Source organism: Aptenodytes forsteri, unplaced genomic scaffold (assembly GCF_000699145.1).
Source record: "Aptenodytes forsteri isolate BGI_AS27 unplaced genomic scaffold, ASM69914v1 Scaffold8, whole genome shotgun sequence".
In the NCBI taxonomy this organism is placed as follows: Eukaryota; Metazoa; Chordata; class Aves; order Sphenisciformes; family Spheniscidae; genus Aptenodytes; species Aptenodytes forsteri.
Genome location: NW_008796218.1, coordinates 11,668,636 through 11,681,956, shown reverse-complemented (window position 1 = coordinate 11,681,956; position 13,321 = coordinate 11,668,636). Strand labels below are relative to the sequence as shown.

The window sequence follows — 13,321 nt, the reverse complement described above, 5'->3', positions numbered from 1 at the left end:
TGCTCCCCTCCCGCCCTGCTCTCCGCCCAGCCGGACTGGCACGCTGGCCTCTCAGGGGGTCAGCGCCCTCCGGAAAAGCAAGCGAGCAGCCGGGCTTTCCTCTGGACTAACGCACGGTTCTCAACACGCAGCCCAGGCTAGGGGCTGTCACCGTTTGGATGAGGGTCTGCCGTGCAGCGCTGTGCAGCTGCTGGACATCCAGCATAACGTATTCAGACATGGGCTCACATCTGTAATTTCAGGAGCGTGCTTTTCCTTCGACTTCTTATAACCCAGTGCTGCCAGTCTAAACTGTTTCCTCCATCCTTTGTTTCTACCTGCAGCAAGAGCTAGAAAACCCTTGCTGAATCTCTGCTAGTGTGGCAGGCTTATTGTGCACAAGTGCTTTGCTGTGCTGATCCTCATCGCTGTCTTCTGCTTTAGGTTATTGTGTTTGGTGCAGTAAACATTAATTCATGATTTCACAGGTGTGAATACAAGCCTTCATTTCAGTACTTGGTTTTTGAAGCTCTCTCCTGTTTCTACCAAAGAGAAATCAAAGGCAAAAAGCTGCGTGCTCCTCCCGAGGGGAGGAGGGAAGAAATGCCTCTGAAGCTTCTACCAAGAATTCTTAGAAATCAAGTGGATGAGATATGTAACTTATGTCACCAGCACACTATCATTTGAACAAACTGTGGTAATACACTTGATGTGCTTTCCCTCTGTTTAATATAGTGGTATTTCAGGTAGTGTAGTCATCTGTCAAAACAGATGCCTGCCACAGATAGCAGTGTAATAATTATTTTCTGTTTTATAGAAAATAAGTTATTTTTTAATTAGAGCATCTTCCAAGAGTTCTGACTTCTAATGCATCTGCAAATTTTGAAAATTCAGATCATCAGTCTTATATTGACCTAGTGTGCTTCCTTATCTACACACCCCCCACCTGTCTCAGCAGGAATCAGTCAAAAGTACACATTTTAGCATTTGAAGCAAGCTTGGTGCATAGCCTACAACAGACTTATTTGAATTGAGTTATTTGGTATTAGCTAAATTGCTGTTAAAATGTTAACTCAGCTGCAGTGAGCTTTGATCATACAGTTCCTGTTACCTTAGTCTGAAAGACAAACTTTGTGCACCTAATGAAAAAGAGATTAGTTCTGAGTATAGCTGGTTTACTAAGATGGTAAAGTTTGACAGATGGTCTTTAAAAGAGAAAAAAATCAGTCAGTACCACAGTAAAAGTACATAAATAGGCAGAGGCACTGGAACTTTTATGTGTAGTAAAACTTAACAGAGCAGTCAGTGCTCAGCAGGCGCTGAGAGTAAGAATTTTAAAAACTTCATTGATATCTACACTTTACTCCTTATTTGTATTATTCAGTGCAGATCTGAAGAGCTGTGCAGAGTCAAAACTTCAAGAGAGGTCTTAGTTAACTTAGAATACAGAAATTTCAGTGAAGAAGAGTTCAGATAGCCTAGCAATTTAGGACTGAACTAGTTCTAGTCCTTAAAATACAGGATTTAGGTTTTGACCTAAGTCTTTCTATTTTTAGATAACTTGCAAAAAACAGAACCAAGTTTACTTTATTTTCAGAATGAAATACATACCCTTTTTTCAAACTCAGGTGTTTATAACATTGTGCCTCTACATTCGGGACTCTTTATGCCTCTATTATTCTTGCTTTAATTTAAATGTGAAAGCTGGGGCCTTTAACAACAGGCTGAGAAAACTTGTTTAAAAATAATTGTTCAGTTATACTTAGTTCTGTCTTGAATCAGATATAAAATTATACTTTAAAGCAAGTTTACTGGCCTGAGTATAGCCCAGCGTATCATTTATATTTGGATGAGTTAAATCACTAGACAATATGTCTATGTTGTCCTATGCAAGACCTTTAAATTACTGTGCATACAGTTTAATATATGGAAATGTGTTGTGTAATTGCTTCAGATATACTCATCTGTTTCAGGAAAACTAAAGTATTACAAGCAAGAGGATATCTGCTGCAAAAATGCTCCAGGCAATGGCTTTTCAGAGTAATTTTTAAAAGCCTATTAACTTCTCATTGTTCTCTGTTAAACTTCTGCACTGCTGTGTTCATATTTCTGTATATTGGATAAACTTACACATTTCATGTCATTAGTTTGTGTGTGATGCTCTTTGCTTTTATTTCATTGAAAGCAGCATCCCAGACATTTTTGCATTATACAATAGGTTGATACTTTTATTGATTAAAAAGCCATATTACCCTGTTCAGTGGTTAGCACAAATAACTGTGTTGCGGTTTAACCCCAGCCAGCAGCTAAGCACCACGCAGCCACTCGCTCACCTCCCCCCCAGGTGGGATGGGAGGGAGGATAGGAGGGGTAAAAGCGAGAAAGAAACTTGTGGGTTGAGATAAAAAACAGATTGATAATTAAAAAGAACTTTAAAAAAAAAAAAGAAAAAAAAAAGAGGAAAATAAAACCCAAGAAAAACAAGCCATGCAAGTGAAAACAATTGCTCACCACCAACCAACCGATGCCCAGCCAGTCCCTGAGCAGCAGCCTCCCCACCAACTTCCCCCCCAGTTTTATTGCTGAGCATGACGTCATATGGTATGGAATATCCCTTTGATCAGTTGGGGTCAGCTGTCCTGGCTGTGTCCCCTCCCAACTTCTTGTGCACCCCCAGCCTGCTCGCCGACAGGGCAGTCTGAGGAGCAGAAAAGGACTTGACGCTGTGTAAGCACTGTTCAGCAGTAACTAAAGCATCAGCATGTTATCAACAGTATTTTCAGTACAAATCTGAAGCTACTATGAAGAAATTTAACTCTATCCCAGCCAAAACCAGTACACCATGCTTTTTAATTTGTCTGATTTTGTCCTTGCAGAGTAGTGCGTAGGTGAACATTAAGATCCCAGTTAGGTTGTATTCATTGAATTAAGGTTCTCAGAGGTTTTGAAAGCAAATTAATTCCTTTCTTTTGGTAGAAATTTGTGCTTTATGTGTGGTAGAAAATAGTGCAAGATGGGCTCAGGCTCTGATGTTTTAGGGCCAGCATTGGATTTGCAACAAACTTTGGCATGGGTACGAGACCACGCCGCCATAGCTAGCTTTGTATTTGATAATTGTATTTGTGTTTAACTTTAAATAACTGCCCAATATTTACATCAAACAGACATGGCACTCAGTTGGGGAGACCTGCACAGAAAGGCCACATGACCACAACTGCACACATCTAGAACCACCGATCTTTGTGTATATCACAGGCTGTTTCTTGAAAAGGCTCAGGTTGATTCTGTGTGTGTTGACTTGCACCTGATATACATGGGAAGAACACACAGGAAAGCGCTATTAGATGTGAATTGCTAACTGACATCAGACAGCCTGTGCAGCCTACCTTCAGCTTTTTTTCCTAGAAACTACTCGGAAACAGGATGGGTGACTTGTTTAGCCATCAGCAGTCTCTTCCTGTGGGCCATCTTCGCAACAGGGCTTGGTTAACAGGGATTGTGCCAAGAGAGTGGGCCCCCAGGAAACTGATGACCAGAGCAGGCTGCTGTCTGAACAATTCATCCATCTCATACCTTGCTCCCAGATTGCTTTTGGGAAAGTAATGTTACTAAACATTTTTAGTTGATACGTATTGTAGCTGGGAAAAAATGCCTCTGAAAGGAATATAAGATGCATGGTTTAATTCCAGAATTAAATTCAGGGTATTTTTAGTCTCATCTAGACTAGAAGGGTATAATTTCTTTCCATGTTTTTTAAATTACTTAAACCTAGTCTGTCAAGCTTACAGCTAAAGGTTTGCAGCACAAATCTGATTGATTTTAATGCTTTCTCTAGGGTGATCTTCACAGAAACTACTAAAGACTTCAAAGAACTCATTTTAGGCAAAGTAAGTGAAATAAGTTGTTCTGATAAAGTAAAATGGATCCTTGTTCAGTTGGAGTTCAGCTTCAAGCTACCAATGAATGCCATAAGACCTATTATACCCGTCACACTGGCTTCAAGACTAAGCAAGATGTATCTTCGTCTGACCTACTGTTACTTCAGCTTCGGACTGGAATAACCCTTTCAGAGAACAATACAATCTGCTTCCACCATGCAAAAATTTACATTGAAAGATTTGAAGACTTACAGAAATCATGTTGTGATCCCTTTAATATACACAGAAAACTATCAAAGAAAAACTTACGTGCAATTGACTTAGATGATGCAACTTTTCTAAGTGCCAAGTTTGGAAGACAGTTTGTACCTGGTTGGAAGCTTTGTCCCAAATGTATGCAGATAATAAATGGAACCGTGGATGTTGAATCCGAAGATCGCCAAAGAAGAAAACTTGATTCGGACGTACGTATATGGATTAGTTTTCCCACCCCCCCTTAGTTCTGCAAGGTATTGGAACTGGGCTTCATACAAGTCCTACATAAAGAAATTAAGTTTTTTAATAGAAATATGAAAGGGTGTAGTCTTTTAGATGCATGGAAGTTTACTGTATTTAAACCTTTATATGGAGGACCTTAAAAAAAAATCCTCTTTCCTAATTAAATATTATGGCCTTTTAAATTCAAATGACTGTGTGTACTAGGATGACTTACAACTCGTAAGTTATGTAAATACCAGTCTGCTGCTGGTATTTTAAGCTGTTACTCAAGCCTTACAAAAAACAAGCTCATGTGCTTAGAACTGCAAAGGTTGCTTCTAAGGATGTTGAGATAAACTTCTGGTTTAGTCTCTTCAGTTTAAAAAAAAAATCCACTTTCTCTAGCAGTTCATGACCAAGTGAACGTGCATTGAGGTGAATTAAGTGTAGTCGTGTTGTGGTGTCTGAGCTGTGAAGGCCATGGCGTTTGTTCAGGGGCAGTAATGAACTGGTGTGGGAGGATAATGCTTTAAGTGCTGAGTTTGGAATACAGCTGATACAGTGTTGGACGCATTATTCAAGGTGTATGCAGGTAATCAGTAGAAGTGGGGGCAACCAAGTCAGTAAGAGCTCATCCATATATGCCCTGTAGCAAAGCAGAATGGCCTTCTAGGAGCTGTTGTCCCTTTCAGCCCAACTGTATTTTTCAGTTACATGTCAGTATGATTAGGAAACTGATACGGGGTGAAATTTGAAAGCATTGATTAAAACTGCTACTATAAAGCTTGTACTGTTGGGTTTTGAGACTGGTACAGTTCTCCAGTATAAAAATTTTAAGACTTAAGTTGTTTTTCCTGGGAGATCCAGTGCTTAGGGTTCAGCTCAACAATTTACCTAAGTTATTACAATATCCTGGTTTGACTGGACATTTTCTTATGAATTTAGGTTTGTATTTGTAATTAAATGAGATTTTCTGCCTTTGTTCAGGGGCGTACAGCTAAGGCTTTAAAGTCTTTACAGTTTGCTAATCCAGGACGACAGACTGAATTCACTCCTGAGACCAGTAAAAGGGAAAAAAGGCGGCTGCAGGCAAAAAATGCATCATTTAATTCAGACAGGTGAGCTGTTTCCTGTATTTACATTATCTTCAACTTTCACTTCAAAATAAAATGTCTTTGGTGGTAAGTGTCCTTGTAACACTGTAACATTTTCTATATGGATGTTTGCATGTTTATGGATTGCTTTTTTGGTTTTGAGGATGTTAAAGCTCACTCTCATTACTGAGATAAAACAAAAGATAAAGTGTTAGCCTACAGTCCATATTTCAGGCAATTAGAATACAAACAAGTATTTGGTAAGGCATGACAATACTACACAGTTCATAGATGAAGCTATTAATTGATGCATAAACTAAAATTCTGATAATAGGCTAAATTTGAATCCAGTAGGATCAAGCAGACTACACTTAAAATATTGGAGTTGTCATCTTTCGATAAACTCAGTAATTACACTTTGTAAACAAAAGTGTGCAAGTTAGGACCTTACCTTCCTTTTAAAAAAGGAAGTTAGCGTCCCAGTTGGACAATATTAGTTAACAAATTACAACCTTCTAATGTGACTGATTTTAAAAATCACGCTTTCTACAGAGGAAAGGTATATGCAGCTGAATTTTGTCTGTCATTTTCCACCAAAAGTTTGGACCAATTCACTCTTGTCCTAATAGGAGAGTGATAGAAGTCCCAGCTTTAACTAGTCATACAATATTTGTTAAAACATGCAAGAAGGATCACATTAATACCTTTCCCCTGCTCTCCACCTAAGTTTAACTTTACAAGACAGAAACAGATGCTAGATGTGCTGTTCACAAGCCACACGTCCTTTTCCCCTCCATTTGTTTCTTCTACTCAGTTTGGGCGCAAGTTGCAACCAGGGAAATTTTGATGAGATGTTAGGAAAACTTCTTCTATGTATGTTTTAAAACACTGGATCAAAAGTGTTGTGGCATCTCTGACATTAGAGCTATTCAGAACTCAACTAGAAGCAGCCCTAAGCAACCTAATTTGAGTTGACCTGGCTTCGAACAGAGGGGCAGACAAGGTGACTTCCAGAGGTCCCTTCCAAACAGAGTTTTTCTGTGATTCTGCAGTTTAACGGAGCTGTTACAGAGATGGGTAATGATAAAAGCATTAAAAATACTTCTAAATTAGGGTGTGCGCACCCTAAATGAGTCTACATGACCTCCTTTGAATTGCAGCTACACTTACAAAAGAAAAGTAAATTAAGGGAGCATTTCACATCATCTGAAAGGTAATCTGAAGTCTACATCATATAACTAAGAATATTCATAAGTGGTTGAATAAGCATGCTATTAAAGAAGTAAAAACTTCCCATTCTTGAAATTATTTCAAAAGCACTATAGTGGAGATACAATTGGGACTGAGAAATGTTATCAAATACAGTAACATATATACATCTTAGAATCATAGAATCATTGAGGTTGGAAAAGACCTCTAAGATCATCGAGTCCAACTGTCAACCCAACACCACCATGCCCACTAAACCATGTCCCTAAGTGCCTCATCTACTCGTCTTTTAAATACCTCCAGGGATGGGGACTCCACCACTTCCCTGGGCAGCCTGTTCCAAATAGTTTTAAAAGTTCCAAATCTTTTAAATTAACGGAGTGTTAAAATGAACACCTGAAGAAAGCAAACTTCTGTCCACAACTATTAGCAGCTTGGCATTAAAATAGGTGGATTTTTTAACATGGAAATAACTGTTGTTTTTCATTATACAGGCAAGTTATACCAGCCAAGAGTAAAGTCTACGATAGCCAGGGACTACTACTTTACAGTGGGATGGACCTCTGTGACTGCCTTGATGAAGATTGCCTGGGATGTTTCTATGCTTGCCCCAAGTGTGGCTCCAACAAGTGTGGAGCTGAATGTCGCTGTGACCGCAAGTGGCTATATGAGCAAATTGAGATAGAAGGAGGAGAAATAATTAGAAATAAGCATGTTGGTTAGCGTATATGCGCATTGTTTATCCTGAGTATATATTCCATGCTTTGATTAAACGCAGCACATTCATCATTTAGTGGTTTAATGAAAGCCATTGGAATTTATCATGATCCACATGATTGATGTGCTCACTTTCACATTCATTTTCAGTATGATTATGGAAATATTCTTAATCATACTACTGTCTTTTCATACTTCATTCTACCTTGCACTCAGTCTTGTTAGTCATCCAAGTAAGTTCTCATTGAACAGTCTTTCACTGTATTTAAGTACAAGATCCTAAATTTTCATGTGACATATCCTGAGCCACTCACCATCGTTTCATATACTGCTTTGTAGAGTGTACAATCTCCAGGTGTCCCTCATTTTTCCTTCTCTAGTTCAGGATCTCATGGTTTTGAAGCTGGTTTATGTGAAACACTCCAAAAGTTCTCGGTGAATTTACATGCAGAATTAATAAAGCCCTCTCCAGTATTAATAGTGAATGCTATATCTTCTATAGATTATCCCAGCTACATCTGATAAATTGAATCCTGTTCACTTAAATGGATTCAAAGGCATTTAGGAGTTCAGATCCCATCCCAGTTACTGGGATTTGAGGTCAAGTTATCCTTTTGAATTCAAGTCTCACTGTTAAAGTGTTATTAAACTGTCATGGCATTGGAAAATATGTTATTTAATTGTGGTACTGTTTTGCTGGTTGCTGTATAGCACAATTGAAATAATTTTGCTGTGTTTGTTATCAGCCTGTAATTGGACTGGACTGGTACTTCAACAGCCCTCTCCCCTTTTTCTATTGTTTTTTGTTTTTAAAGTAAATGTTTACATGTAGCTGAAATGAATTTGAGTGTCTGTTCCCAAATTAAGAATAGCCAGACTGCTACAAAAAAAACAAACAGTTGAATTGAAATTATGTTTGGTTGATGCAATATCTATCCTCAGAACATTAAAATTTACAATATAACAAGATTTATGGAAAAGAGATGTTTATAATTGAAATCTGAGTAACATTTAAGTGTAATTCCTTGGTATTTTTGTTGTGTTTTGGATAAATTTCCTACTTCTGTGATAGACTTGGAAGATCTGCATGTTTATTGGGTCACATTTATTCAAGAATACTCTTAACTATTGATTTCTGAAGATTTACGTGGTAAAGTTGTATGATCTTGCTATTTGTTTAGAGTATTTTCTGGTAAGTGTCATGACGGTTGCATCACTAAAAGCCAAAGTTACGCTTTGAGTTGTACTGACCTCTGCTGGTCCTAGTGAAGTATACTTGTACTACATTTTTATTAAATCTGCTACAAAATTCAACGGACTTTCGTTTTTTTGTCAGAGCATTGGCTGTTCTTCCAATGGATGTCCGTCTCGGTGGCCTTCCAGCCACATTTATCACAAGAACCATCATGTGAGTTTATTTAGGGAGAGCAGCATGCTCTTTACGCTCTTTTCCAGGCAGCAACACCACAAATGAGTAACAGCCATGGCTTCCCTTACATGCAAGTGGCATTTCATACGTTTTAGTTTGCTGACTACAGAGCATGCTTATCCTGACACAGCAATTAATCTTGCGTGCTTGATCCATGTTTGGAACTGTTTCATCTCTTAAGCAACCTTTTGAATTAGATGAAAATGTAAATATATACCTCCATGAAAGCGAGAGGGAAAAACTGGTCCAACCTTGTAATTTTTATGTATTTATTATTTTTTAAATTAGATCCAGGTCAGCAGTACCCATTGTTAATAAACTTAACAGGCTTCCAACTGTTTGATGAATATAACTTCACTTAAGTCCACAGTCAGACTTTGGATTCAGTAACAGTTAAAGCATTTCACTGAAGTGAAACATGAGTCTACCAGCAGCTTAAATTGCCCAGAGCACCCCATTATTAGAACTGTATTTCTGCTACTCCATTAAGTCTCTGAAAAGTTAGTATATTCAGTCTCTCATTTTACAGATTCACTAGCAATGAGTTCTTTCCCAAATAAATCACTTGAGTTGTTTCCTAACAAAATGCATAGGATTGCTGTTTGACTAAAAACCTGCGCTAAGTACTGGGTACTGTTGGTTTTTATAGAAACTACAGGAGACTGGGTTTTGTCCAGTAAAACTGGGCTTTTTGGTGTTGGTTGTTCACACGTCCTGCTTACATATTTAGGGCATTTCCATTTAGCTGCATTTCCTTAACATGCCTAGGTTGTAGCGTGTTAAGTTCAGTAGTATGTTTTTATACACTTCCATGTCCCCCTCATCTATTTTTCTGTTAAAAGACAATGTTGCAAGTCAAACTTTACCATCTTGTTAGATTTAAAATGCTTACAGCTATGAATTTCTCCGATTTTTTCTGTATGTTTTTATAAATACCACATGAATTTATCCCATCAGCATAATACACAAGCTATTATCATCTAAAAGCAATTGCATATTGTTCCCAACAGCATATGTAGTTCCCCATCTTCCAGAATTACTCCACAGCTAAGCCTGTTAAACAGTGTGTTCTTTTAATATAGTCAAAGGGAACAACTACTTTCCATAAAAGCCAAAGTTCATAAACCAGGTATAACCACCACTTTAAACTCTGCATGCATTAAAGAGAAAAGCCAACTGCAGATATACCCCAGTTACTGTGTTAAAACTTGCCTTTTGATATTAATTGCAAAAACTAACGCCTAGACAAAGTTTACATATTCAAAAGACAAATCAATGACAATAAAAGAATCTGTTTTATGAATAATAGATATCCCATGGATCAATTTGAGTTTATTGAACAGAAATTCCAGATTTGCGATCTCTTAAGTACAGTGTTAAGTACTGTTTTGGTTTCTCTCGCACAGAGAAAAAAATTCACATCAAGTTTAGAAGATGTTAAATTTGACCATGTTCTAAAGTCAGTGAGAGTTCTGTGGACCTTGTGAGAGTTACCACAGATCTTTGTGGTCATATCTGAGATAGGATGTTCCCTCTTCCCCCCCGCCCCCCCCACCGTTTAGTGGAGTTGAAAGTTTCAAACTGATGAAACATGCCCTGGAGTGTTTTCTGTTAAATACTGACTGTAAATACTCAAATAACAATATAGTACAGTCAGGTAATTAACTCGGAGAAGGTGTTATGTTGGCATTTTTGGCATCTATGCTACTAAAATGCCTTTTAGTTCTCTCCAACTTTAAGTTATACATGCTTTTAAATCCTACTAATAGTAGGGGAACAGTTTATTAAAAGGATTATATTTGTATTTAAAGATCTTTAATTACAAGTTGCATCTAATTTACCAATGTGGAAGCCGTAACCAGAACTATTCTTATGTTCGTTCACTGCAATTAGATGTCAAATTAAGAGTTCTCCTCCAAGCACATATTAAAAAATATTGTAGGGAGGTGTGGATGATTGCAATTAAACTGCCCAGTTCACTCTTAGCACGGGTTTTGTTTGAAACTCATTATCCTGCTCCGAAATAGGGGTTTTACATTTTAAACGTTTCTCATACCCAGCAGAGGGCATCAGCTTACTGCAAACCTGACCATGAACTTCTCCTGGTGCCCCTCTTAGAGATGCATCCCCAGTCATCTGAGCAGAGGGGGTTTCACTATTGGACAGATTCAGGAATCGAGCCCAGGACGAGAGATGCATTACTCACGTCTGCGAGGTTGAAATATAGCAGACTCAAGTACAAGATTGGCACTTAAAATTAAGAGAAATGGAATTTCTTTTTGGTCTTTTTATAAAAGTTTCTCATCCACCCCCTTCTCCCAAACACCTTGCCAATTGTTAGTTCTTTAAGGAGAGATCAACACAATTCTTCATAGATACATTTACAATTTACAGTGTTTGCTATGAAACCTTACTTTAAAGCTTCTATCTGAGGATTCCCTTAGAAATTCAGGATTAGGTAGCTGAGAAACCCACTCACAGCAGGGTCCTGCACTTGTTAGCAAAACAGGAGACTTCCCGACATCCACACTGGTGTTACTGCCAGTGTGCAATACTGAAGAAGTGTGCAGCTGAAGAACCGCACGTGTCCTGTTTCCCAGACAAACAGATAAAATACTCTGACAGTATTTTACCAGAGTAGCTGCAATAGTAACCCGAAGAAGCCTAGCATAAGCTGTGGTAGGCCAGGATGGGGAAAGACAAGAGGGGCAGCTGCGGGTGGGAAAAGTTTCCCTGGGTCTCCTACTATTACTAAGTGGTGAGAAAGTTGCCCTAATTCTTCTCTTCTTCCCCCAGCTTCCTTTGGCAGCCCTTCACATGTACTCACCAGCAAATCAAATCTGTATAGCACACTAAATGACCTGCCCTTCTAGGCTCTGGTTAGGGCAATATTAACAACTAGAGTGCAATAAACTCAATTCTCCATCTTGCCCACAGGTGACAGCACTATCTACTATAACCTCCTGAGAGTAAACAGTGATTTAGTGTCCATGCAGAGCCCGAGACTGCAACCAGAAGTAAAAGCAATTCTCTTCTGTCATCTTCTGATTTTCTCCTTGTTTTAGTTCCATTTGTTCTTGCTTTTTAATTGATAGCTCTACCTACTTTAAATTGTTCATTTTAGCTACTGAATCAATACCATGAAGCAGACAACATTAATTTACATATTAAAAAAAAAAACAAAATAGTCCCAGCAAGCACCAGCTAAGCGTCCCAAGTGAGCCACTTACTTACCAGAACCATCAGAACTTAAAAACTTCTCAAAGAGAAAGGACTGTTTCTATGGTTCTTAAGGCCTCATAAATCATCTAAGAAACTGGAACTAAGGATCAAAGTATGTTCTCCAGAGCCCAGCCCAGACAGAGAAGAAACAAGCATCATAATCTAATGTATATCTAAAGACTACAGAGCTATTCTATTAGCACAGCTGCTTTGCTTAAAGGTAGAAAATCAGATTTTACCAACTTTCAGTAGCTAAGTTTCCTAAAACTCAGTATTTCTTGTTCTAGTTTATCCTTTCTAGGAGTACCTGATAATCCAGATGTGTTCAAGAGAATGAGTTTCTTCTCACTTCATTTATCTATTATAAGTTTATAAGACAAAAAAAATCCCCCCAAAAAGGAAGAAACATAAAAATCCCCACTATCAAACCTCTAAGCTGCTCCTTTCCTTCCATTTTATAACAGTAGTGCTCTGGCAGGTGACTCCCTTGGCAGTTTCCATTCAGACGGGCTGGATCCTGCCAGCTGACTTCAATGTTGCTGCAACCTTTCTCCTGACAACCAGCTCTTCTTAATAGGTATTAATTAGAGTGATTATATTTCAGCTTAGTTTTCAGTTATTATCTTTGTGCTGCTTCCTGGGAGTTTCAGCTCAACCTCTAAGAAAAGAGGAAAATCAGAGTTATTACTCTGTTAAATATACTTGCCCAGCCTCAAGCCAGACTCCTTAAATTGTACAGGCTCCTCAGATCATCGCTGAGGGGGCCCTAAATCTCAGCTACACTGTTCTTTCAAGCCAGGTTGTCTACGTATTTCATTGGCAATAGCAAGCTGTTCTGCCTCGGTAGTGAGCTCATATTAACAGTCCTATTGACTTCAGTGAAATTGCTTCGGTGGGTAAGCAGGCCAAGCAAATAGATGGGTTCTGCACAAGTGAAATGTGTCATGATAAAGCGCTGAAGCTGACAGGCTGTTCGGACAAAGGCACCGTTCACCCTCACCTGTTAGGTATGCTTCTGTACTGACACGAGAGTAGAGACTGCGCCTGAGATCTTATGATCTTAAGAAGCCACTGTGGAAGGCAGCTACGGCACAACCATCATGTAACTGGGGGTCCCAAATAAAATGTTTGGGTAACCTTTACAGGATTGTCCCCTAAAGACCAGATCTGGAGAAGCCTGAAGTCCCTATGAAATGTTAAGCGCCAAATGCCTGGATCTGGACTTAAATGTTTGGGCTTCCCCGTTGGAGTTCAGAGTCAGGCTTGGAGACAGGGACAAGGCAGCCGAACACGGAGAGGTAGAATAGATGACTTTT

At 38.7% G+C, this 13,321-nt stretch overlaps 1 protein-coding gene across 1 annotated transcript; it reads left to right on the top strand.

Annotated features, from left to right (window-relative positions):
- Positions 1-471: 471 nt before the first annotated feature.
- On the top strand, positions 472-8,678 carry ARL14EP (ADP ribosylation factor like GTPase 14 effector protein). Its single transcript, XM_009288861.2, has 4 exons — positions 472-676; positions 3,815-4,321; positions 5,322-5,452; positions 7,132-8,678. Exons 2-4 carry the CDS (start codon positions 3,899-3,901, stop codon positions 7,358-7,360), a joined length of 783 nt encoding a protein of 260 aa, XP_009287136.1. The 5' UTR covers positions 472-676; positions 3,815-3,898; the 3' UTR covers positions 7,361-8,678.
- The last annotated feature ends 4,643 nt before the right edge of the window (positions 8,679-13,321 follow it).